This window comes from Podarcis tiliguerta, assembly GCF_965153285.1.
Source record: "Podarcis tiliguerta genome assembly, chromosome: 7".
Taxonomy (NCBI): domain Eukaryota; kingdom Metazoa; phylum Chordata; class Lepidosauria; order Squamata; family Lacertidae; genus Podarcis; species Podarcis tiliguerta.
Window position 1 is genome coordinate 23,265,406 of NC_139540.1, and position 27,337 is coordinate 23,292,742.

A 27,337-nucleotide genomic window follows, 5' to 3' on the forward strand; every position below is an offset into this window, starting at 1 on the left:
GGAAGAAAATCCTGCTCCATTTGCCATTTATTACCTTTTTGTTAGCACTAGCTAAAGCTTCAGATTTGACTAGTAGCTCATATATTGCTACTTTTTGTTTTCTTTGTAGTTTGAGACGCTCGTGCTCTGTGAAGCCTGCATGGTTCTCAACAAATGTAATGAAAGTACAACTTTCATTATTTCGCCAAATATTGCTCATTATTGCCAAAACCACATACTACTAGTATGATCTGTCTTCTGCAGTTATGTGTACATGGAATGTGATAACTGGCACAGAAACTTGGGAAATTTAGCCTTTGTGTTTATGTTCGGGGGGGGGGGGATCAAAAGGTTTCTTGCCTTCATTGCACAAGAAATAGGTCTGAAAATGTGCATGTTGTCCATGTTTAGAAGGGAAAGTGTGCACACAGTGTGCCAAAAAGAATATAGTATTCATAGGCTTCAATTATGACCAGATGCTCCTTCCCTGTACTATCAGTCATGCAAACCTTACTCATTCGCTGCGTCTTACCTTATCTGCCATTACAAATATAGTTCTCCTTTGCACCCCCCATGAAATAAAAACTATCTATTGCATAACTGAAATCATCACATTTAGAATAAAAGATCACAATTTAAGTAGTTTTGTACACAAAAAAGGCAAACTATTCATGTAACCGATCGTTATAATTTGTGTTGGTAAGGGAACTTATATATATATAGTCAATACAATAATTTCTCTGTGTGTATACGCAGAAAATTACATGACAAAAAACCAGTTGAAATATAAACTTGTCAATCAGTAACATTTTCTAGAAATAATACTAATGTTTGAAATCAATTTTTATATATACTATTTACACAAAAACTAGTAAGATATAGTAAGGCTGCATTCCTTACATGTCTGAGAAGCCCTACTGAATTCAATGGATTTACTCCGAGGTAAGTGGACACTGGTGGCGCTGTGGTCTAAACCACTGAGCCTAGGGCTTTCCAATCAGAAGGTCGGCGGTTCGAATCCCCGCGATGGGGTGAGCTCCCGTTGCTCAGTCCCTGTTCTTGCCAACCTAGCAGTTCGAAAGCACGTCAAAGTGCAAGTAGATAAATAGGTACCGCTCCGGCGGGAAAGTAGATGGTGTTTCTGTGCTCTGCTCTGGTTCGCCAGAAGCGGCTTAGTCATGCTGGCCACATGACCCGGAAAAACTGTCTGTGGACAAACAATGGCTCCCACGGCCAGTAAAGTGAGAATGAGCGCCGCAACCCCAGAATCGTTCGCGACTGGACTTAACTGTCAGGGGTCCTTCACCTTTACCTTTTTAAGTGGGCTAAGAATTCAGCCTAAATGAATCTAGATATTACATAGGTATGTATAGGGAAACAATTGTTGGCATACGTCTGTCTCGAGAAACAATGGAGTGCGCCTCTGGAGTTGAAGTCAAATCACTGTGTTAGCATCACCAAAGTTACAGCTTAAGGATGGCTATTGGGTGATGAGCGATCAGAAGGATCTCTACTGGCAATCGAATGGCGAAGACGAAGTGAACTTTGCATGTCCTCTGGTACTGCTGTACTTCACCAAGGGAGGCAAGCACTAGAAAGTCACAAGCTATAATCTTTGCATAGCATTCAGCTGCATTTCATTCTACCTAACCATACTGTACCATATGCTGCTACCATAAGGATGCATTGTTAGAATGTTGTTAGATGGCTGAATCACAGACATCCTCACATTTTTTCTTGTTTGTTGGTTGGTTTTAAGGCTTGATACTTTTAAGTTCTCAAACCCATATTAGGGAAACTACTTTCAGACCCATATTAAGGAAACTCCCCTCCTTCTGCCAGGCTCTTACTCCAGGACAACTCAATCGTCCCTTATAAGAATACGCAAAAAAACAGCAACAACATTTCTCTGCATACTTTAGAAGTTGGCCATCTCAACAGAAATTGAAGCCGTGACGGCTTTTTAACCAGTTCTGTCAAAGAATAAGACAGGGGCATATGCAAATTAGAATCTCGTCCCCAATTAGTGTTCATTTCTTTGTGCATATGTATAAGCCCATGCTTTGACATTACGGAACTGCTGCCCCTCAAAAAAAACCAATTTATTCACAATAAATTGGTATTCGTATGAAAAAGAATCAGCTGGCATGTGCACTCCTCCAAAATATATGAATATGTAAGATCTTGATGCACACCTGGACAGCTCACACCTGGACAAATTTCTATGTTGGGGACACCAACTAACTGCACGTGCATGTGTATGTAGATACAGGTAGGTAGCTGTGTTGGTCTGCTGTAGTCGAAACAAAATTTTAAAAAAATCCTTCCAGTAGCATCTTAGAGACCGACTAAGTTTGCTATTGGTATGAGCTTTCATGTGCATGAAAGCTTCTTCAGATACCACAGATGTGTAACTGTGTGTGCCTTGCACATACATAGAGAGAGAGAGAGAGAGAGAGTAAAAGAAAAGAAAAGAAAAGGAAGAGTACTTCTAAAAATTTATTAGTTGTTTGATTAAACAAGAATGTATCACGTATCACTTTATTGATAGAAATAGTGCTTAAAAATATATGTAATCCAAATATCTTTAAATTCCTGTACTCTTAAAGTTACATCAATAGCTTATATTAAAGCTATCAAATAAATCTTTTTACACTTTAAAAATAACTATTAAACTGTGTGTCTAAAATTGTGAATTTAATGTGAAATGTGACTGATTTATATAACTGAATATAAATCTGCAGCAGTAAATCTTACATTAATGTAAGGATCTGACAATCCAAGGGAAAGAAAATGAAGTAATCTGCCAGTAAGAAGTCCTCAAGCTGGGGGTCAGATCCTATTCATGGAAACCATCTGGTTGGGACCCTCTAAGCCACACCAAACACAAATGATCTTTAAAAAAAATATCCTATTCATTAATGCATCACAGCTGCACTGAGTGTTACTTCATTTTTCCATGGCAACATCCTTTCTGTTTCAAGGATCGTATTTCAGTTTTGGTAGCAACGTGTTCTTTTGCCAATACCGAACATACTTGTGTGTTAAAGACAAGGAATTATTACAAATTCTTGAAACAAAATCACCTCCTTTTTGATTATGTTAAGGATTGTGCTTGCTACGCAACACTCCCTAATAACAGAACAACAAAGGGCAGCTAATATGCGTTTAAAATATGCATTTTATCAAGAACACAAAATAAATGCATAAGTCTCAATATGTGTCAATTTCCACACTAATAAAATCAGTCTTAAGTAAGAAACTAAAATTCTCCTGATGTATAACTTCAAATTGAACCAAATAAGAATTGTAAGCTACACAACAGGGAAGTTTTAGTTTTCTATTAGAGAAAAGAACAATATAGTAAAATGGTAATATCCATATTGATATGGAACGTTTTCAAAATATTTCACTTACATTTTCTAAGCAATCTTTACAGCAAACCTGCAAAGGAGACTAGAATTACAGTCTCCATAATTCATATACAGTTTGAGAAAAAGTGCCCTCACTAATAATTTTAATATAGTAATAGTAATATTATTATTTGTATGCTGCCCATCTGACTGGGTAGAGCCAGCCACTCTGGGCAGCTCCCAACAGAATATTAAAAACACAGTAATTTTATGAGTCATCTCTCATCGAAGATTTGAACAAGATCTTTCCAGAAAATTATTGCACTGGTTCATATTTATAAGAATTGTACTTCATATGTCCACATGATTTAAATGTTAAATTGTGTACTGTAAAATAGGGATGTTCTCAAACACTTTGAATTGTAATGACTGTATATATTAATCTATGACAAATAGACTATTTAAAATTTGTGAAATACTGGAGGTGAGATTGAGGGAGATAGGTAACATCTATAACAGGGGTGGGAAACTTCACACCTGGGGGCCAAATGCAGCCTTGCAGGGATCCCTGTCTGGCCCTCAGTCGACCTGCCCCAGCCATGCTCCCTTCACCAGGCTCCACCCCCTCTGACTACACCACACTCCTCATCAGCCCTACTACATCTCTTGCTTAAGTGTCTTTGCCTGGATGGGATGCGTCCATCAACAGTGATAATATGTTTGACTTGCCAGGATGGAGAGATGTATGCATAGAAACCTCTGAATGGTGCATGGCTTCAATACATCCTTCACTAAAAAGGTAAGAGACACATCTGTTGCTCCTCCCACTTTTTTGCCTCTGGCCACACCCACCCCTGGTATATGGCTCCTGGAAGATTGGCTGTAAAGGAACATGGTCCTTGGACCAATTCCCCCCATTCCAATCTATTATACAACCCCATCATCAACTCCGACACCTTAACGTCTAAGCTTTCAGCCTCAAACAAATCTATGCTGGGGCTTTTGGGGGGTGGGGGTGAGGGAGGACCCAGGAGTATTATTGGGTAGTTGTGGATTCTCCTTCATTAGATGTTTTTAAGCAGAGGTTGGATGACCATCTGCTTTGGTTGAGATTCCTGCATTTCAGGGGGTTGAACCAGTTGAACCTTGGGGTCCTCTTCTGACTCTACAATTCTACGACTCTATGATTTTATGACACTGTACAGCCTAGAAATTAGCAGCAACTAGTTGCTGGATGGTGTTCACAAGAGATTCTAAGATGATCCACACCACAATCTTCAGCAACTCCAACAAGAAGAATTCAGCACCAGTTATCAAAAGTCTGGAGATCAATGAACGCAGGTATGGAAGGACCAAGGTAAGCAGCAAGTAATGCAAGGCAGAAGGAAGGAAGGAAGGAGGCCAAAGGGTGAAGCAAAGAGTTGATTCCAAGGTCACCTTTTGTGCATATGTTTTTGCTTTCTGTGGTGATCTTATGAACACACACAGAGGAAATGGGAATGTTTCCTTTGGAAATATTATACTGTACTGCAGCAAAGATCCCTGTCAGGTTGACTTCATGGGTTTAGACATTCTACTAGAACAACTATGAGTGCAAATGAAGTAGGAATTGTGTCACAATCAGAAAGCAGGTGAGGGAACCCAAGAGAATAATTTATCAAAGTGTATAGAATAGCCAGTTAAAATGGAGTCTAACTGCACAAGTGAACTTCTGCTTATGCCACAGAATTTCACCTTCCTTTCTTCCACCTGCAGCCTCCTGTGTACTACCAAAATCTGCTCAAGAGGGACTCCCAACTTTCAGAATTGATTTTAAGACTGTAGGGGGAGCGCTGCAAGGGGTGAGGGGAAGGGGAAGTCCCTTTGCATGAGCAGCAGTCTATTCTACTCACACATGGACAGTTCAGGAAACAGCACTTAAGAGTACAGGACTCTGTGTGCACCAGTTCTGGCTATCTTTTCATTCGATGCTAAGAGCCTTCCATACTGCACTCACCACACCATCAACATATTTCCAACTCCAATTCATTTTGTTTTCAATATGTCATTTAATACAAATCATGTTGACTTAAAATACTGATTCAAATATTTTCAAGTAACTAAGGATTCATTTTATAAAGTACTTAAGGAACATTTTGATAATAGTGTATTTATGTGAAACATAGTAAAAATGCGGAGTTATTTGGTCAGTGCTCAACATACTATTACTCATTATTAACTCATGCCAAAATGTGGAACCCTTGTTATTCTCAATGAAATCAAGCATTAACAACCATTTAAAAATAATTGTGTTTACATTACTTCATAAGTTGAGCAGCTATTAGTACCAGGAACACATGCAAAGTGAACACTTCCCTCCCTCATGCTATAGTTGCCAAAAGACACTGCAAAGTTTATGCTGAAATTGTTAGAAGCTATAGAAAAAAGCCCTTGCATAACAGCATTTTTAAAATTACATCATAACTTCTTACAACAAGCCTAGTTCACGGAGTTGTCATGCTGGACACTACTGTGAGCAAAACAGCCAAGCAGACACCAGCCTTGGATCCAAAGTAAATTTTCCAGGTGTTTCTGTTCTAAGCATTTATGTATTTATTTATAAATACAAAGAACAACCCTTTCATGCTTTCAAATTATGAAGACAACAGTCTGCTGGCAACTCAGGACTCCTTTTCAGTCTATATTTGTCATCCTATAAAATCAATCTCCTGTAAATCACTATCCCCAAACCATACTGCCAAAATACATCCACATAAGCCCTGGCTGACTACAATGAGAAGGGCAGCTTTCAAGTTTTCTCAGATTGTTGTTCTATATTTAGTGATGGTGGAACTCCAAGAATGCTATACCATTGTTGGAATAGAAAAGATACCTTGGGCATTATAATAAGGGCCAGAACAGATGCAACACTGGCTCCACAACCACACTGCAAACATGATTAGCACATCAGGAACATTGGGTACATACACACCTCAACTGCATCCCACTGCCCTCAAGCAAATCCCTCCTCAATTGCAGTTAAGCACTTTGACAGTACTGCTGTTAGCCTGAAACATGGTTAGCAATGGAGTCCCTTAAAACCGTATTTAAAACAATGAACTGCCGTAGACATCAATGAGAGAGGAGGACTTTATCAAGCCCGCTCTGCTGATGATCCCAACTAGCAACCATTCAGCAGTTGGAGGAAAGAATTGTGTAGCACGAGCAGCCCTGAACTCCTGGCCTGGGTGCTGTTACATGCTTTGCTCATAGATCTGGTTGTGGGGCAGGGAGTTCTTCTAGGGAAGGGGTTGCTCTCCAAGACAGCCAGAAGTTGCATAGGCAGAACTGTATAGCTGTGCTATAGGAATGTAAAACTTTAATAATTGGTGCCTCAGCTGGCTTTTTCTCTCCTCCCATTCCTTTTTCCTCATGCATCCTGTCCTCTAGATTTTAAGCCTAAGGAGGGATGCATTCCTGAGGCTGACTACCAATTTGCTTTACCAGGAGCTAGATTTATAACTTTATTGCCCCAAGTACAAATGCATTGTTAGTTTCAAATTGAAATTAATGATAAAAGGCATCCAAGTGCCATGAGCTCAAATGACCAACAATCCCAACAGGGGGGGAAAGCACCCTGTTATCACTTGACAAGAATTTCTGCTGAGAATAGAGGAACCTATGACTTAAATGTCCAAGTCATCCCATTCAAACAGCATACAGATAAACAAGGCAATCTGTAGTAGTTGGAAATCTGTGCTTTTCAAATACAAGTGAACAGGAAATGCAATGGAGCAAAAGTCTGTCATACACTGGAGTTGGAGCACTGTTTGCCTGGTTCCCACAACAACCTGTAAGTTTAATTTCCTTTTTTAAATCAAAAGATAGTCACAGGTTGCAGTCTGACTGGATATTTGGGTGATGGGAGTTCTTAAAAGCAGCGCTAATCTGCTGCTTGTAAATGACCGTGAGATATTGTGCAAAATATACAAACAAACAAGGCACTGCAGAAAGCTCACAGTCAATGCATCACTATTGCTACATGTGACCACACACAAGACAATGTGCAGAAGACCATACTTAACTCTTCTCTTGTTTCAACCAAAGGGGCTTAAAGTGCTTAAGACTGGCTTCATCATTTCTTATATAAACAAACGCTGGGAACTTATCTTACAAGAGTTTCAAAATAAGCTAAAATCCTAGAAAGTATCAAGTATTTCAAATATTCCATTCTCTCTCTCACACCGCCCCCCAACCAGCATCTTACCTGAAGTGTAAGGCGCTTGACTGCATTCCACAATACCCCAATAAATTCTTTCATCTTTTCCTCAGGACTTCTGCTGCAGCTTTCAGATGAGCTCAGCATGGCTTTCACTGGAACTGATAAAGGTCGTGATTCTTAAAAATAAAAGGACAATAGAATACATTTGAGAACTTAAGTTTGTTTTACATGGTGCATAGTAGCATAATCTAACCAAAGTTAGTCACCACAAGTTCTACTGAAACCTATGTAACTTTAATTAATCAGAAGTAACTTATTCCATTAGTTTCAACAGGCCTTAGTTGAATTGAACTAAATGAGAAATTGGGGAAAAGTCAGATTTTTAAAATATTCCAATAGAATTCCACCATTTCATAAAGCTAGTGGTTACATTCAAATAATTTAGTACAAAAACATTTGGCAAATAAGAGGGAGATTTTGGCTTCGATTGTGCCAAAGAACCTGAATTAGCAATTCAGCAGTTTGGTTATCAAATCTAGGAAGTATCTTCAATTTATACCAAATTCCTTAAAAATTGATGCTATCTGTACACGCATTTTATCCATAATTTTATTATTTGCTTATTTATAAATAGCATCGCTCTTTCAAGCACATAACAAGCAGGATATCACATTTACAGATCCTCTACAATTACGACATCATATCTTCCAAGTATCTTTTATCAAAGAATGAGGACAACAAAATTAAAAGACAATAGGAAATTTCAATAAATATCAACATAAATTACAATGACAGAGTAACTGTGCACTATGTTTAAATCAATTGCTTAACTTTCTCAGCGTGGAACAAGCTTGGGGTAGTAAGCAGTTAACATTGATCTCCATGTAACTAAAGGGAACGTTGTAAAAATCTGTGTATCATTGGCATTACACCCCAGTAATTATGTAAGTTATCTTACATAAATAAAAACCTGTTTCCGATTTGCTAGTGTTGCCATATTACTAACTTTGTTGGGATTGGAATACCCTTGTGTGGCAAACTTGTGGGGAAAGAGTTATTGCAAATTAACATGATCACTAAACCAGCTCTTTTTCTGTTTCCACGCTGACTTTGCTAAACATCTCAGATGGACAAAACAAAAATCTTAAAAGTAAGGAGCTGATTGGGTTCATGCTGATGGCAGACTTGTAATCATATGGTTCTGGAAAACCTTGGAAGGCACAATGATAGATGGTATGATAAGCTCTGTGTCTTCACAATGTATGAAAAGACAGCACAAAAGGTCTGACTGCCTTGGGAGCAAACTAGACCTTTTCTGTGGTGAATGGGTAGATTTTATTAGGTATGCAAACGGCTGACACAACAACCCCAACAAGATCCCTGAATTTCTGGTACACTTCCCCCCTTTTCCCCCTGAACCAAGCATCTTGTGATTTCCATACTTTATTGAGTTGTAAAAGCTGCCTTTGCTAAAAGTTATTTTGCATAAGTTTTGTGTAAGAGAAATACTTCTGCTTTTAATCACTGATGGTGCCTTTCACCAGCTCCCAAGGATGAAGATGTTGATACACAAAAGAGAAAGCAGTACAATGTGCTCCGCATCAATATGAATAAAAACTTGTGGTCACCAGTATGCAGGACAAAAACAGAATCTTTACAAAACAGCATGGTTGGGCTTGTTTTGATGGATTACTGCCAGCATGTGAAAAATACACCGAAAAAAGTTCTTCCCCCACTCCAAATCTTGTGGGAAATATCAGATTTAAATAAAAATATTGCGCTCTTTCATGTCTAGTTAACATTCTTCACCCACCTAAAGCATCCTTGTTCAAGCATCCACTGCACAGCAGGCACACACAAACAACAGCCCTTCAGTTAACTAAACGGAAATGTGTGATCTCCTAATTTAAGTGCTTCCCTTCTGCCAAAAGATTTCACAGCCTACCAAAGTCTTACCATTTAAGTTTAAGAATGAATCCAGTTTTGTATTCAAATCGTGTCTGCTTGCTAGGTTTATACAAAACAAAACCAAGAAAAAATAATTATGAAGGATCAAATGCCCAACACTGAATCCCCGAATTTTCTGGGTATTTTCCAGCTAGTTTTAATGCTCCAGTTGCCCCAACTTATTAGTGCTCACTCTATTTACTTCTGCAACACCCTTCCTCCATTCAAAGACGTGGTGTAGATGTAATGGCTAGGGGTCTTTCAGTTGCTAGAGGGTCACAGGACTGCATGTACTGTTCACTTCTGCAATTAAGTATTACATCAACCCCAATGTTAAACAAACCTAACACAAACTAGGCTTTCCTCTTAATTAGGATGTGAAATCCTTTTAAGATTGTGACAAACCCAGCAAGGAAAGAAAGAGGTGGGTAGGATTTAGTCACAGAGGTGAAGTGGAGGTGTGGGAATGTCACTCACAAAGGTGAAACAGGAGAGGGAATATAAATCAATTGTGATTTATAAAAAAAGCTTAAAGGAGGAGCTTAACATAACGGTGCAATTTTATCATGAATACATTTTATCGTACAGAAAAATAACATTAAATATCGCATTACAAAGCATGGATGAAACTTTGAATTATTTCAATATATCACTGCCTCCATCGGTCAGGGCTGGACTGAACATGTCACTTTCAGGGCTCAGACTTAACTCATACACTTACACAATACACACCATACTCTAAGACACCTCAAACCCCACTAAGTGTTGCAGAAAGACTATAAAAGTCTCACCACCTAATTAGCCTCCTGAAGTGTCCACGTGTTATTCCCTCATGACCATGATAGCACATAGTTAATGATACATAAGATATGGAGGTTAAAATGCCAGAAGCACTTTTTAAATTTTCTCAAATAGCTTCCAGTTAGGATGTCCTCGTGCACGCTAAAGGATTCAGGGCAGAGCAGGCAAGGGAAAGAGTTAAAGGGTCCCTCTCCATAGCCAATTTTCTAATCCAAGGAACAGCCAACATGATGATCCAGATACTGGATTACATCCCCCATCAGCCCCAGCCTGCATGGCCAATGGAGAAGGATGGCAGAAGTCCAGCAAAATTAAAAAGAAGAAGATAATAATTCACATATTCTGTTCAGCCACTGACAAATTCTAGCCATGGACTGAAAACTGCATACTGGAGGTGGTGGTCATTTCTAGTATCTCTTGAAATGAAGGGAAGTAGTTTCCCTTTTTCTTATCCTTATACATTTTTCATTCTGAGAAATCACATTGCAAAAATGTCAAAATATGTTTAGATACCTAAGGATTATAGTGAGTCATTCTGTTAAAACTCCTTTTTGTGAAAATGTTCAACTCTTGTTGTATACTGATCAAACAATAAAAATAGTTTACGGGCACAAAAACTTTAGCTGAACTTATAAAAAGCTCTACCATATTTAAAAAGTGATATATGTCTGGATGGAAGGCTCTCTGCTGAATGCTCAGTAATGGAAACATGGAACTAGGGAATATTTTCAAAGTGGCAAGTCTTGACCTCAAGATGACATAACCTTTGTTTGTCTCCAAACAGCAGAGGGACAAGAAAATGTCAGCTGAGAAAATTATTGGGAATTCAGAAGAGACAAGGCCATTTATTTTGAGAGCAAGGGCAAGAGCTGTGTGTCTCTGTGTGTTTGTAAAACATTGGGCTTTGCATTATTATTTCCCAAGTAAATCATATTTTCCCACCCTTTATTTCTAACAAGGTTTCAGTTGCCATTACTTCCCAAACTACTAGAATCAAAGAACAGGAGTTTAAGCTATTTACCAGCTGCGACCAAAGTTGCCATCACAGAGCACAATATACAATATCAGTTTCTAGCAGTTCTCAAGACAGCTCCCTAAGACTCATGTTGTAATTGAAAGTCATAAAGGACTTTTAAGACAGTGCACAGGACATTTTGTTAATCACTCAAAAGTTTTCTAAAATATACAATTTTTGTGAAATTAAGGCTGCAATTTATGCCCACTCACTTGGGAATATTTCCCCACTGAACTCACTGGGGCTTTCAAGTTAGCATGCATAAAAATGGGCTCCAAAAATCTTTGCTACCTTAATTTTAAGGTTTGATAGGTAGCAGCAGACTTTTAAATCAACAAATGCAAACAGTCCAAAAAATTACAATAAAGTCTAACAGCTATCAAACCAAACAATCTCCTAAGAGAATAAAATCTACCATATGTTGTTCATTAATTGCAAGTTTCAGTTCCACAGAATTATTTTACAATAAAACTAAAGATCCAATTAACAGAAAAAGAAACAGATTTAAGTTGAGCTGGTAAAAGAAAGTATGTTATTATAACGGAAACGTTTTTAAAATGTATCAGTCCCACCACGAAAAGTTTCCTTCTTCATGAGCAAATATTAATTTCATTAAATAATTTGAAACTGATTCCATCCATCTCTAGGGTTGATTTAAGATACAGCTTTTCCTCAAAAGATGAGACAGCAAATTAAAGACACTTGTTGTGGCCTTTTCTCTTCATAGCTGAATTAAAAGGGATGAGTGGCCAAACCCTCAGCTGTGCTAAAATACAGCAGCAGGGCATAAAACCCAGGGCATTCCCTTCCGCTAAGGCAGCCATCAACACTTTGGTTCTCTGAGACGGTCCTTGAGAAATAAAGAGAAATTAAGTCACTGACCACTCCTTAAGTAGCATCAAAAGAATCAACTGCCCTACTGAAGTCATTTCTGTGGGAAAGAGCTGCTAGGGAAGGGATGGAACCTGCTGGTGGTGATTGTTTTGATTGACAAAGCAGAAGAGATGGGCAAAAGTATATAGGAAGCCTCTAAATCAGTAGATAACACATTAATAATGATTGTGGGAGACAGGAGAAAGACTGGACTATGGCTTTGGAGTTTGGGGTGGCTCAGAATCTCAGGCGGGCTATGCTCCACTTTGTCCAACAGAGAAGCCTCCACTGCAAGGGATGTCAATGTAAATGGAAAGGAAATAAAGCAGCCCTGTTGTTTTAATAATAATAATAATAATAATTTTTATTTATACCCCGCCCTCCCCAGCCAAGGCCGGGCTCAGAGCGGCTTACAAGCAATAATAAAAACAAGATGGATGATTACAACTTAAAAACAAAAGTAAAATACAACATGAAAATAATGTAACATTAAAATATTAAAATGTAGCCTCATCGCAGGAGGAGAAGGAAAAGAAAAAAGAAAGAGAGGGAGGGAGGGAATCAAATTGGCTCCAAGCCAAAGGCCAGGCGGAACAACTCTGTCTTACAGGCCCTGCGGAAAGAAATCAGATCCTGCAGGGCCCTGGTCTCATGAGGCAGAGCGTTCCACCAGGCCGGAGCCAGAGCTGAAAAGGCCCTGGCTCTGGTTGAAGCCAATCTAACTTCCTTAGGGCCTGGGACCACTAGGGTGTTGTTATTTATGGACCTTGAGGCTCTCCGTGGGGCATACCAGGAGAGGCGGTCCCGTAGGTACGAGGGTCCTAGGCCGTGAAGGGCTTTAAAGGTCAGAAGCAGCACCTTAAATCTGACCCTGTACTCCACCGGGAGCCAGTGCAGCTTGAAAAGCACTGGGTGAATATGCTCCCATGGCAGAGACCCCGTGAGGAGCCTCGCTGCAGCATTCTGTACTCGCTGGAGTTTCTGGGACAGCTTCAAGGGCAGCCCTGCGTAGAGCGAATTACAGTAGTCAAGCCTGGAGATGACCGTCGCATGGATCACTGTGGCCAGGTCGGGGCGGGAAAGGTAAGGGACCAACTGCTTGATGCGGCGAAGGTGGAAAAATGTCGCCTTGGCTGTTGCTGTAACTTGTGCCTCCATGGAAAGGGAGGCGTCAAGGATTACACCCAAACTCTTAACGGAAGGCAATGGCACTAACTGGGCCCCCGCAAGAGAAGGGAGTTGGTCCCTCATTGGTTTTAGACCAAAGGTCTATCTAGTCCAACATCCTATTTCCCAGAGGTGCCTCCAAGAAGCCCAAAAGAATGGCATGCTATATAATAACCCTCCTGCATTATGTACCAGGTGACCTATTATTTACAATATGTTATCTCCCTCTACACTTGCAAAAAAAACAACCCATCTTGCAAGCCTCAGTGCAAAGTGTGGATTTCAGCTCAAGTTTCCTGCAACCTTTGCCATTATACCACATTGTGTCTTGTTTATACAACAGCATTGAAAAAATTAAGATACACTATGTTCACTAAAGCATTCTCTGAACAGCTATCTTTTTGGAGAGGCCAGCAAACTTGAGCTGACCCAATGATGTATTAAAATGAAGTACTATAAAAATAATTTGGGATTAAAGTTAGAAAATGCAATCTAACATTGTAGAACTGAACTGAAAATATATCCATTAAAACTGCAGAAATTGTATATGAAGCTTTCTACATTAACTGCAGAAATGTGTCCCGATACGTACACCTGACCCTGCAGGAATGTACACATGTCAAGGGGGGGGGGGGAGTTCCTGGAGAATGGGTTGATTTAACTGAAAACAAAACATACCTGTTACAGTTTTTGTTTTGACAGGGCTGCTGGCATATTCAGAGGCCTGATTTGATTGCTGTTTAGCCAAAGGCGTACTTCCAACTGATACCTCATCCTCTTTTTTCCTAGTCACTGGTGTCCCCAGAGAAACAGATCCAGACTGCTAGAAAAAGAAGAAAAGTACAGTGACTTACTCAGAAACTATGAGCAGTACATAGGAAAAGATACTTCATATCATAGGAAGGGCACTATAAGCAGTACTTTTATCACCATAAGTTCCTAGGGAAAAGCTTTGACTTAATAACTAAAGCATATAGAATGCCAAAGCAAATTGTGAAAATGGAATGATGAAAAGCTTTAATAGTTACATTCTTGTATACAACTCCACTCCATTTGTTCTTCCTAACAATTACAGAAAACAAGCTTTTACTAAGTTTCCACTGAAAGAGCCCTAACATTACACATCATTGTAATGTTAACCACTGTCAACAGTTTTGGTAGCCCTGCAGTTGTTTTGGATGCCAGTCTAAGAATTTGTCCCAAAGGATTATTATCCCCATATTGTAGAGCAGAGTTACAGCTATGGGAGTCAGAAACCTGGTTTGCACATCATGCTAAGATGCTAAGACAAACAATGGCTTAGTGCAAATGTATAAGCCTACAGTCTCCCAGATAAACAGTGTTTATCCATGTGTTTATCTAATGCATTTGTACAGCCATTCAAGATGGCAGCTATCTGAGCAAGTCCCACAGTTTTCCATACTTCCTTTTATCTGTCCTGAATCTTCCAGCATTCATATTCATTGGATGTTCTAACATTATGAGAGAGGAAGAAAAACTTTACTAATAATCCCTAGCACAAAATTTTCCTTTTTCACAGCTGCCAAACACAGGATCAACATCTTCCTCAAGATACTCGCTATGATCCCAAGCTCTTATTCACTACCGCTTCAAACCTCACTAGCATAAATGTGAAATTAAGATTTTTATTTTTTGACCCAACACACATCACTTTACATTTGTTTACATTGAATTGCATTTGCCATTTTACCACTCATTCTCTTAGTTTGGAGAAGTCCTTTTAGAGCATTTCACGATCTCTTTTTGTTTTAATGATCCTGAACAATTTAGTATCATCAGCAGACCTGGCCACCTCATGCTCACCCCTAACTCTAGATCATTTGTGAACAAGTTAAAAAGCACAGTTCCCAATACCGATCCTTGGCGAACTCAACGCTGTACATCCCTCTGTTTGGAAAGATGTCAATTTACTCCTACTGTCTGCTTCCCACTTGCTTAACCATTTCCTGATCCATAACAGTAGCTCTCCTCTTGGGCAGTTATGCATGCAGCCAGTTCTTCATACTGAGACTAGAGGATTGGAGAGACACCTGAAGTCTAGCTCCTAATTCTATGATTGGATGCCAATATACAGAAGATAGGACTGCTACATGTCATTTTAATTCTGAGTTACAATTCTAAAAAACCCCACATACAACTGTCCTCTTAAAAAAAAGTACGAAACAAGGCGTTTCCCTCCTCTTTTCTCAACTACTGACCATACCGTTGCCAAGATGCTACTATGTCAAATATAAAAGAAAGGTGAAAACCTGGCAAAACAAAAGCTGGAGACAGTACAACTAGTTTGATGCAAAAATATGACTTGAAAATATAGTCAGTTTGGTATAACAGTAGAGAAGGGTAAATATTGTACACTATGCTATTTGAAATGAGGGAGAAATAAAAATGATCACAGCCAGAGAAAGATGGAAAAAATTATGGCCATGTACTGGGTGCTGATCTGGACAATGAAACAGCTGTTTCATCTTTGCTCACTGCACTCAGGCTTGAAGCTGAAGCTGATGACACCCAATACAATTTTGCCAGCTTTTTGGCACTGCTGGCTGTAACTATAAAGTAAATGAAAGATCAATCTTAAACTGGGTGGAAAATGATCAAGATGTTGGGTTTTAGCCACAAACCAGCAAGGAAATTGCAGTTGGAAAAAATAGCAAATGACAACTGCACCACAGCTGGAGAACATGAGAAGGATTCTTATGCAAGTGATACAACATTGATTTGTTATCTCTATCACTTCTGTACAGCCACCTTAACATTAGAAGAAGAAAACACTCACCAGTTAACAGAAAACTAAGCAACTGGAATGTATTTATGAGAATTAAAGATTTCAATTATTCAAATATAACTATGCTAATTATGTCAACTATCTCTAGAAAACTGCTTAATAATGAGAAAATACATTCAGTCAGAATTGTTCTGCATTATGAGGAGGTAATATGGCAATTTGCATGTGGCAAATAAAAAGATCCACACCAAAGTTCCTGCTAATTTTGAAAATGATGTACCGTATCTGACAATAATTGATAAACATATGAAGATACTCAACTGTATTGATATACATTTAATTGATGCCAGAAATGTCTTACAAAATTAACAACATCTCATTTCACTGATATGATCAATAGGGTTTCATTTTAAATTTTAAGTTACTGTTTAAATCTTGTCCCCTCTTTGGTTAGTTGCATCACATAAAACTGCCAGACAAACAAACACCCAAAGTAGATCCTGATCTACTTCACTGGATCAAGTGAACTAGATCAGGATCCATCTTTCGCATCCACATGGCAGGACAATCTGATTTCAAACCTTTTTTTTTTTGTTTCTTAGAATCCCCTAGCAACACCAGGTACGAGGCTGCTAGTGTCCTTTGAACAAAATATACACTACAGTTGCCTAGCAGTTGCTTCAGCGACAATTCCCTGTTTTTCAATACTGAGAAATAGTTGGGTCTTTTTAGTCCACCTACTTTTACATGTCTCTTTTCTGTAAAAAGAAGAAAATTAGTAATTTTGCTACAAGACTATTGAATGTGAATAGAGCAAGATCAGGTGGAATAAATGACACTTACTTAAGGGATGGCACATCCCATTTTGCTGCAAAGTACTGTTCCTACTCTGCCGCGGAGCCACCTCTGCCCCCTCCTCTGCCAACAACACCAACCACAGAGAAGCGGCATCAGTGAGATGGCTGGGACAAGTTCCACAGGGGGGGAAGCACTGGGACATCCGATCTCGGTGATCATGGGCAGGAGGAGGAGTTACGCTAAGACCAGACCATGTCATTACCGAGGAAGCAGGTTTAGTCGTTGTTTGAAGACTATCCCTGCCTCCGGGTCTGGCCTTGACCGGATGGATACTGGAATCAACAGGGGAAACCCACATGACCTGAAGGTATTGCTGTGTAATGCCAGGTCAATGATGAATAAAACTACTGCCATCCACGACCTGATTGTGGATGGAGGATTTGACCTGGCATGTGTGACAGAGACCTGGCTGGAAGAAGCAGATGGGCCTGTCCTTGCCGCTGCTTGCCCACCAGATTTCTCTTACGAACAGCAACCCAGGTCATGTGGGCGGGGAGGGGGGGTTGCAGTGATTTTTAGGGAGTCATTAGCTTGCGCCAGGCGTCCTATTGGGAAGACCCAGTTTTCTGAGTGCATGTTCTGGAAGTTGGGCAATAGGGGCAGTACAGGATTCCTACTGGTGTACCGACCTCAACGCTGAGCCTACCAAGTGGCGATAGCGACGGCGAATAAGACTTTCTTCACCGCCTCTATTGCATCTGCAGAAAATAGTAGCAGGAGACTCTTTCACGTGGTCCGCAATTTAACGGAACCACCTTTACCACCGGGGCCTTGTAAAGACCCCAAGATCTCCTGCAACGATTTTGCAAAGTTTTTTGCAGATAAAATCACTCATATTCAGAAGGAGCTAGACACCACCGTGGGAGCAGGGCTGGGGCGGGAGAGTGCTAGAGCCCTGTCTGGTCAAGTTGCATGGAATCAATTTCAATCTGTTACCTCCGAGGATGTGGACAGGCTGCTTGGACGCATGAAACCAACCACCTGTCTCCTTGATCCTTGTCCGTCCTGGCTAATAAAAGCAAGCCGGGAAGGGCTGGGCGATGGGCTCTGCGGGGTGGTGAATGTTTCCCTCTGTGAGGGAACATTCCCAGATCTGCTGAAAGAGGCGGTCATTAAACTGCTTCTTAAAAAACCATCTTTAGACCCAGCCAGTATGGCCAACTATCGCCCGGTCTCAAATCTTCCATTCTTGGGCAAGGTGATTGAGCGCGTGGTTGCTGAACAACTCCAGGCACACCTGGAGGATGCGGACCATTTGGATCCCTTCCAATCGGGATTCAGGCCTCATCATGGGACTGAAACTGCCTTGGTCGTGCTGGTTGATGATCTCCGGCGAGCTAGGGACAAAGGTGAGAGCTGTTTCCTAGTTCTGCTGGATCTCTCAGCGGCCTTTGATACAATCAACCATAACATCCTTCTGGACCGTCTAGAGGGGCTGGGAGCTGGGGGCACTGTTATACAGTGGTTTCGCTCCTTCCTCCTGGGCCGTGTTCAGAAAGTGGTGGGGGGATGAGTGTTCAGACCCCTGGACCCTCACTTGTGGGGTGCCTCAGGGTTCCGTCCTCTCCCCCATGCTTTTTAACATCTATATGAAGCTGCTGGGAGAGATCATCAGGGGGTTTGGGCTGGGTGGCCATCAATATGCAGATGATACCCAGCTCTACCTCTCTTTCAAATCAGAACCAGTGAAGGCGGTGAAGGTCCTGTGTGAGTGCCTGGAGGCGGTTGGAGGATGGATGGCGGCTAATGGATTGAGGTTGAATCCTGACAAGACAGAAGTACTGTTTTTGGGGGACAGGGGGCGGGCTGGTGTGGAGGACTCCCTGGTCCTGAATGGGGTAATTGTGCCCCTGGGAGTCATTTTGGACTCACAGCTGTCCATGGAGGCGCAGGTCAATTCTGTATCCAGGGCAGCTGTCTACCAACTCCACCTGGTACGCAGGCTGAGACCCTACCTGTCTCGCCAGAGTGGTGGATGCTCTGGTTATCTCCCGCTTGGACTACTGCAATGCGCTCTACGTGGGGCTACCTTTGAAGGTGACTCGGAAACTACAACTAATCCAGAATGTGGCAGCTAGACTGGTGACTGGGGGCGGCCGCCGAGACCACATAACACCAGTCTTGAAAGACCTACATTGGCTCCCAGTACGTTTCCAAGCACAATTCAAAGTGATGGTGTTGACCTTTAAAGCCCTAAACGGCCTCGGCCCAGTATACCTGAAGGAGCGTCTCCACCCCCATCGTTCTGCCCAGACGCTGAGATCCAGCACCAAGGGTCTTCTGGCGGTTCCCTCATTGCGAGAAGCAAAGCTACAGGGAACCAGGCAGAGGGCCTTCTCGGTAGTGGCGCCCGCCCTGTGGAACGCCCTCCCATCAGATGTCAAAGTGATAAACAACTACCTGACATTCAGAAGACATCTTAAGGCAGCCCTGTTCAGGGAAGTTTTTAATGTATGATTTTAGTATATTTTTGGTTTCTGTGGAAGCCGCCCAGAGTGGCTGGGGAAACCCAGCCAGATGGGCGGGGTACAAATAATAAATTGTTGTTGTTGTTGTTGTTGTTGTTGCTGCAATATTTTGGAAATTCTCTCCGGAAATCAATGCTGGTGCCAGTGGTGGAAGCAGCAGGCTGGGGGTGGGCCCCACATGGGTGTTGCCTGAGGCAGCTGCTTCACCCTACTTCATGGGTGGGCTGTCCCTGACTTAGTTCCATGCAGAAACTTTAGGATCAGCATTGAAATGGGGGGCGGGGCAAAGGCCCATAAAAACAAAATCTAAATCCACATTAAAACACAAACATATTAGACTGCTATTCTGGCAAGCCAATAACACAATGTGAAATGGAGGGGAAGCATGCAATGGCTTGTGCATGCGTTCATTTTCTTCAGCAGCTCTCCTCACCACACCCCACCACAAACTGTTTTTAAAATTCTCCAAGTTTGGAAAGTAGGTTCTGCGAGTTCAACAACAGGAGCTGTGAAACAAAAGGAAAGGAAAAGCCAGAGGACACAGGAAGATCTGGCATGTGCACTTTGGACTGACTCAGTCACAACATTCTGCTTCAATAAGCCACATGAGCTTTCTGAAAGAATGCATCATTTAAAAGAAGTGCTCGGTTATTTTTAGGGCTCTGAAAACATCTGTGCCATGGCACCGTGTATGAAGTATTAAAAATTTCAAATTCTCATCTCTGGAATGCTAAGGATGTATGACCCACATGAAAAAAAAAACTAATTTCATGGCTCAGAAAGGGTTGTGATGACGGATTTATGCTATTTTGTTCCCCAGAAGGGAGAGAATTGAATTAGGCTCCTGAACAATGCAGTGTGTTTTACTAATGCATTATTTCTTTTTTGTATTTTTGTATTATTCTTTCATTTTATAATGTATTTAAACAGAGGTAACAATTACAGCAGGCAAAAATTACCAGATGAAAAACAAAGCCATAAAATATGCATGTAGAATGAGTAGTTGCAAATGAGTTAAAATAACAAAGACTAGTGCACTATTTCTGAAATCCAAAATGAACTGAATAAAAACAAAAGCAATGAAAGAAGTGAGATTTCAGCTTACTTATTCAACATCATTATTGGAAACACTTTTCTACTGGAGGCTACTACAACTGAGCAAAATATAATGAATAGCTCCATATTTCAAAAACAGTTCTACTTACATAGAATAATACACTGTTACCTTTATTACATTACCACTTTGGAACTGACATGACGGCAATAAAAGAGAGTCACACAACAATAAAAATAAAACCTTATACTTTTCAATATAAAGTCACAGCCATTTCCTGGTATACAAAGAAATGGATGCGTGCCAACTATCAAGCTGCAGTTACTGATGCTACATTTTCTTCAAAGGCAATTTACGGGTTTTTTACATTAGAAATCTAGACTCAGCCACTATAATGGACATGATCTGAAGACACACGATACAGCAACTTTGTTAATGCTAAGCAGGACCGGTTTGGTCAATGCCTGAATGGGAGACCAAAAAGAAATCCTATTTATACCACTCTGAGTTCTATAGAAGGGAGATGGAATATAAATGGGAGGGAGGGGGGGAGAGAGAGAATATAATTGGGTGACTCACCTAATTAATAGCAAAGTAAACAGCAATAAAGAAGCAGCAAAATATCCAATAGCATGTTTATTATAAGAACAGCTTTTCACGTTTTCTGTTTTGATTCTGCACGTATCCTTTGTACAACATCCACCGGAGCACGAATTAGCATTTATTTCAGAATGAAATTGCATATTTTTACATATTTATTTGGTGCCTCAAGTTGGAGCCAAGGGGCCAAGTCCACCATTATTACCAAATCCCAGCGATAGGAGAACACTGTATGCTGCATGAAGAGGAATCGCACAAACAAAGGGATGTGAGTGGAGAACTCTGGTCTGCCCCAAGGTAATGAGGTGTGTCTGACTCTGTTTCTGACAGCAACGCGTCAGGCACAGACATTTGCAAAGGAAAGCCTTTCTCTAGCAGACATCTACACCTAACGCTGCACAGCCCTGCAGCCTCATTCCACTCACAATTCCCCTTCACGCAATGCACACGTGTCTTAATTTTGTGTCTAAATTGATCTCCACTAGAAAACTGTATTTCAAGGAAGGCTGACAAATATAGAACACTACAGTTATTTTTAATGCAGATATTGTCTTGATGTAGACCAGATGGTTAGAGGAGAACACATGTGGACATATGCTTTCCCCCCTCTCTTGAACAGTCACAAGATTGTATAGAATGCACAATAATTACATGGCTTTTACCTAACCTTTTAATGCATCACTGTGGAAAATATCTAAAGCCACAGAGCAAGCATTACGGGGTATATTTTCAAAGCTGTGGAAGAGGCTTTCTATTTGTTGAAGTCAATGGGATTAATGCGGCCAAACCCACATGTGTTTTTTTTAACTAAAATGTAGCAAATAGTAGACTGACCCTCAAAAGTGAGCTTTATCAAGGGTACTCAATTTGACATTTCCCCTGAATGAATGTTAACTATTTTAAGTCCTAAATTAAAGTATCCAGCCATAGATCAATAAACTATTTACTTATGCTAAAAAAGACATATGCTGAGAGAGAGCTGGTGTGGTGGCTAGAGTGTCACCACAGGACTAGGAGGACCAAATTTCAAATCTCAACAGAGCTGTGAAGGCTATTTGGTGAACTTGGGCCTGCTACCATCTCTGGCCTTATTTGCCTCAAACAGTTGTTTTGAGGGGGGGAAATGCATAGGAGAGACATGTGCCACCTTGAGCTCCTTGGAGGAAACATGTGCCATATGTTAGTTAGTTAGTTAGTTAGTTAGTTAGTTAGTTAGTGTCTGGTATACAGATTGTATATTACACATAGCAGATCAGAGACCAGTCTAAGGATGTTTAAAGGGAATTAATGAAGTCTGGGCCTTGCTGGTACTTTGGATAGAAGACAAATTTGCCATTCTAAGCTCCTTGAAGACTGGTATGAATAAAAATAGTATTTTCCTACCTCGTGGTTCACCACATGGTATAAAATTAACGCAATACTATTGATGGTTTCCTTCATTTTTTTTTAAAAAAAGCTTCTTTATACCTCAGCAACGGCATTTAAAGTAATTATTATTTCTTTTCAACTCCAATATCTGTCATGAATTGGTAGGATGATGGGAAGGAGGAAGAGGATCCCACGAGGGGTGCAGCCGGGACTACGACATACCGGAGCAAGCTGGGGATTGGGAAGGAAGTACTCACAGGGTGATAGAGGATGGCGAGGCAATGGGGGTCAGTTCACAGAAACCAGAGTAGCAGGACCCATCACCAGAGGGGCCCCTGTCCCCACAAACACGGCAGGCTCTGAGGCATAGGGAACAGCAGGAGGGGTGCTTTAGTTGGCTAAGGCAGGCAAAGGCCCATGGCCCAGCTCTCTAGCTGGCCAGGTGAGGCTCGCTAGCTGTGGGAGGAGGTGTGTGTTTCCTCAACTGGAGGAGGTACAGAACAGGTGAGGGCCACATGCCTCATCAAGCCCAGATGCTGCAATCAGCATGTAAAAGTACAAAAGTAACCAAGTGGATTTATAAAGGAGTATATTAGAAAAATGGATGTTATTAATTATATAACAAAAGCAATATCAAAAACATTCGGTGGAGGCAGGTCCACTATGGTACAGGCCTCCCAGGGAAAATGTCAAGCAATTAAAAAGATATATTCCCCCACAAAATGTCAACGTTACACACTCTTTCCTGTCCCAGACACATTTTATACTTCTGTTTGGACGTGGAGAAGCTCTGCAAGCATTTCTGTCAATCTACAGTTCTCTAGCCAATCAGGTCTCTGTAAAAATACAGAGAGGGCACACAGGTCCCTCCCCTGTGTCTCTAAACAGGAAACCATGTGACTGGATGGTCTGAAAGGCAGCCACACTATATTCTATCTGTTGTTATGAGGCTAACTAGCAGTCTCAGTATTAGCCTAGGAGGGCTACCTTGAAGGGCAGTCCAAGCATGCTCATGGCTGCCCTAGGGCAATGCCCAGACTTCAAAGCACATTCGTTTTACCTAGCATGGCGAACGGTGTGGTTGCTAGTTTAGAGCAGCTAGCTTTTCGTTAGTATTTGTTAGGAAGAGAACAATGGTGGGGGGTGTGAATATCTTTCAATATTATCAACTTTTCACTTTATACTTTGTAAATATTTTGTGACGGGGGGGAAAGGATATGGAGAAGAAATGGTGGGTGGATTCTGTGTGTGTTGCAATTTTTAAGACTTGTGGGTAATTGGAACTACAGGTTTTGTCCATGTGTGTTTAGGTTTGAGATAAGTTCTGAGGTTCTGCATTCCTGTGTTTTAGGTTTAAAAAATGCTACAAGGGGGTTGTTTATTTAGCTACTGTAAGAACAGGATCATAGAATCATAGAGTTGGAAGAGACCACAAGGGCCATCGAGTCCAACTCCCTGCCAAGCAGGAAACACCATCAGAGCACTCCTGACATATGGTTGTCAAGCCTCTGCTTAAAGACCTCCAAAGAAGGAGACTCCACCACACTCCTTGGCAGCAAATTCCACTGTCGAACAGCTCTTACTGTCAGGAAGTTCTTCCTAATGTTTAGGTGGAATCTTCTTTCTTGTAGTTTGGATCCATTGCTCCGTGTCCGCTTCTCTGGAGCAGCAGAAAACAACCTTTCTCCCTCCTCTATGTGACATCCTTTTATATATTTGAACATGGCTATCATATCACCCCTTAACCTCCTCTTCTCCAGGCTAAACATGCCCAGCTCCCTTAGCCGTTCCTCATAAGGCATCGTTTCTAGGCCTTTGACCATTTGCTGGATGCTGGACTAGAGGGGCTTTTTGTCTGATCCTGCAGGATGTTATACTGTGGTGCTTATATGATGTATGCAAAGGATACCTGTTGTGGAATCATCTTATTACATAGCAGCAGAGGTTCCTCACTGGTGATGCTGGTGAATTCTGTACATGTTCATGGCATTTATTTTTGGAACTTATACTTCCAAATGCTGTCTCCTCTGGGAGAAGAAGATGTGGTTTGAGAAGAGGAGGAATGAGTGGTGCTAATTGTTAAACCACTTAGACAGCATTTTGATTGGGTGGAATATTGGAATATTGCCTACACATTTTCCTTGTACATTACTCAGAAATTGTGACAACAGAGACCCCTTCTGAATCAAAGTAAGACACTTTTAGTTAGGTGCTTTTAGTCAAACTGCAATGCTTGAAGTGTCCACAGTAATTTGCAAGGGGGTTGGGTAGTGAACCAGAACAACTTGGCCACTCACTGCCCATGCGTCCATGACCTCCTAGCAGCCCCACTAAGTCTAGTGGGCACTGGCCACCCCATTACACACTGGGTCATCTCCTGTTTTTGCCGCCCACAAGCACAACAACCATTCCGCTATTGGGAAAATTGCTCTCAGCACAGTGCAACAGCCGTATCTATCGAGTGTTTTGTGCTTGTGACAGATGCTGCACAGCCACTAGGGTAGCAGTTACTATTGTTACATTCTGTGACAGTTAAGTTTGTGCAATGACATCAACGTCCAAACTTTTCCCACTACCTTTATATTCCCCTTGAATCTTCCCCTTTGTTATTGCATATCCTGTTTAAAGATCGGGTGCACAGCTTAGACTCTGGACAGCCTGGGTGATAATCATAACTGGATGATATACTGGATGATTATGAACTTGGTTTTCCATAAATCAACACTTTTAGCTGAGCTTAAGTTATCTGTTTTTCCTTTTAAAAAAAGAAAGAAATACTGTATTTTACTAGTGATCAGTAAAGAAAGTCAGAAGGTATTATGCATATTTATGCAGGCATTCATAAATTTTTTCATGGACCTTTACTATTTTTTTTTTAAACCTGAATGTCCACATTGTTCACTATTCAAAATGGGGAGAAATGTTCAGATACATGCGGAAGCCAAATGCAGATATGGGAAAACATCCTCTTTTGCCCCTAAAGCACTAACCACATAGTTGCAACAGGAACTACATAGATCCTTATTCAAATATGTAACAGCCGCTACGATTTGGCTTGCGTTTTCATTTGCAGTGGGAAAAGCACAAATATGACATATGTTGCTATATTCTGAAAGCATAAGGCTCCTAACTAAAGTTACATTTAAAGAAGAACGTTCATGAACAATACAATGCCATGTTCAACTTTTAGCTAGCCGTTAAAGAAGCAGCTTAACATATTAACATTTTAATTTAAAACTCTTATTAATCCTATTTGCAAATATATCATTCAGATGTTGCTGAAGTGTAGCTCTCATCTTCCCTGGCTATTGGCCATTCTCTCTAAGGCTGATAGGAATTGGAGTTCAACAACGTATGGACAGCCACAGGTTAGCCTCTCCTGCTACCTATACAGTATATTATTACGTACAGCTCTAAAAATAATGTAACCTTTTCTTTTAATCTGGGCATAAATCATTAAAATGAAGTCAGTTTTCACATAAATTACCTGTTTAAAGATACATTTTTTACATTAGAGGGGATAGTTACATTTTCAATGATGTTGTCCTCAAAGGGGGTAAACTAAAATAGATAGATAATAGATAATAGATAGATAGATAGATAGATAGATAGATAGATAGATAGACAGGCACTTATACAGTGAACATAAAATAAGGCAACAACTAACAAAACAGAAGACTCCTATTTTTAACAATAAGCACAGCTGTGCTTCTACTATTGAATAACAGCAAGATACTTATAAGAGATGCAGGATGATGGCATTCGTTTTCTCTCCCACTAATGTAGACAAGACATGCTACTTAAGTACACACAAAGAGAAGGCATTTCAGTATTTCTTACCTGCTGCATCGGTCTGCTGCTTCGCTTCTGAGGCTGGTACGTGAGCCAAGTATATAAAATCGGATCGATATTGACTGTTAATCCCTGCATGCTGGCCAAAAGCACGGCTCCTACATAACAACAGAAATAACAAAGATGTACAGATTACACACATGGGGAATTTTTTTTTTAAAAAAAAATCCCTCTCATCTCGGACACACCATGCGTAGCAATATCCTAAACACCTATACTCGTTATTTTCTACAGAACCCCATATATAACTCTGGGCCAGTTTACAATACAAAACAAACAGCATAAAAGTCAACATTAGAAGGAAGGTTGGGGAGTGGCAGCTGCCATGCAGGGTACTCTCTCATTACATAGTACGTTTTGGAGGGACCCATTCCATGGTTTTGACTTCAAAAATTGCAATTATTTTCCATTGAGTAGCCACAGGCAGAATACACTTTGAAAACTGAACTACTAAGTTAGAGCATCAGGTGGTTTTACATGCACACCAGTCACCATATTTTTACGTGTATAAGACTATGTTTCTTTCTTTAAAAATCATGCTAAAAAGTGGAGGTCGTCTTATACATGGGTAGTGCATTGGGTAGACATTTGATTAGTTGCTGCTGCGGCTGTCAGTAGCTATTGTGCGTGTTATTGGTTGCTGCATCAGTGGGTGGTGTTGATTGGCTGACGCTCTGGCAGTTGGGCGGGCGATAGGCAGCTTCTGCCAGTGATGGGACACAGATTTTGTGATGTGTGCGGGTGAGCAATCCCCCCCCCCCAAGCTCAACAACTCTGTGCCATCTCCCCCAATTTTCTTAAATTTGAGTCCCTAAAAATAGGGGGCGTCTTATACATGGGGGTGTCTTATAGATGGAAAAGTAAGGTACTTCCTATAATAATGAGCTGGCAAGTTTATTTTACAACAGCACTGGCTTCTCTCTCTCTCTCTCTCTCTCTCTCTCTCTCTCTCTGTGTGTGTGTGTGTGTTAGTGAGAGCAACACATAGTGAGAGCCCTTATACATTGCCATGGGAATACTACATCAAAAGATTAAAACATAAAAGACTTCTAGGT

The 27,337-nt window shown here is 40.8% G+C and overlaps 1 protein-coding gene across 9 annotated transcripts in view; it reads right to left on the reverse strand.

Annotated features, from left to right (window-relative positions):
* The window catches only part of VPS13B (vacuolar protein sorting 13 homolog B), a 382,518-nt gene that overhangs the window by 180,728 nt on the left and 174,453 nt on the right, over positions 1 to 27,337 (reverse strand). For 7 of the 9 annotated variants that reach the window (XR_014513865.1, XR_014513866.1, XM_083450859.1 and 4 more), the window contains exons 20-22: positions 26,271 to 26,380; positions 14,015 to 14,159; positions 7,579 to 7,709 (exon numbers count right to left, since the gene is read on the reverse strand). Coding sequence is in view for 7 of the 9 variants with exons in the window: in XM_083450859.1 (XP_083306985.1) it covers positions 7,579 to 7,709; positions 14,015 to 14,159; positions 26,271 to 26,380 (386 nt within the window). In the remaining 2 variants the exon portion in view is untranslated. The remainder of the gene's footprint in view (positions 1 to 7,578; positions 7,710 to 14,014; positions 14,160 to 26,270; positions 26,381 to 27,337) is intronic. The other 2 variants (XM_083450861.1, XM_083450864.1) reach the window with 1 other exon arrangement.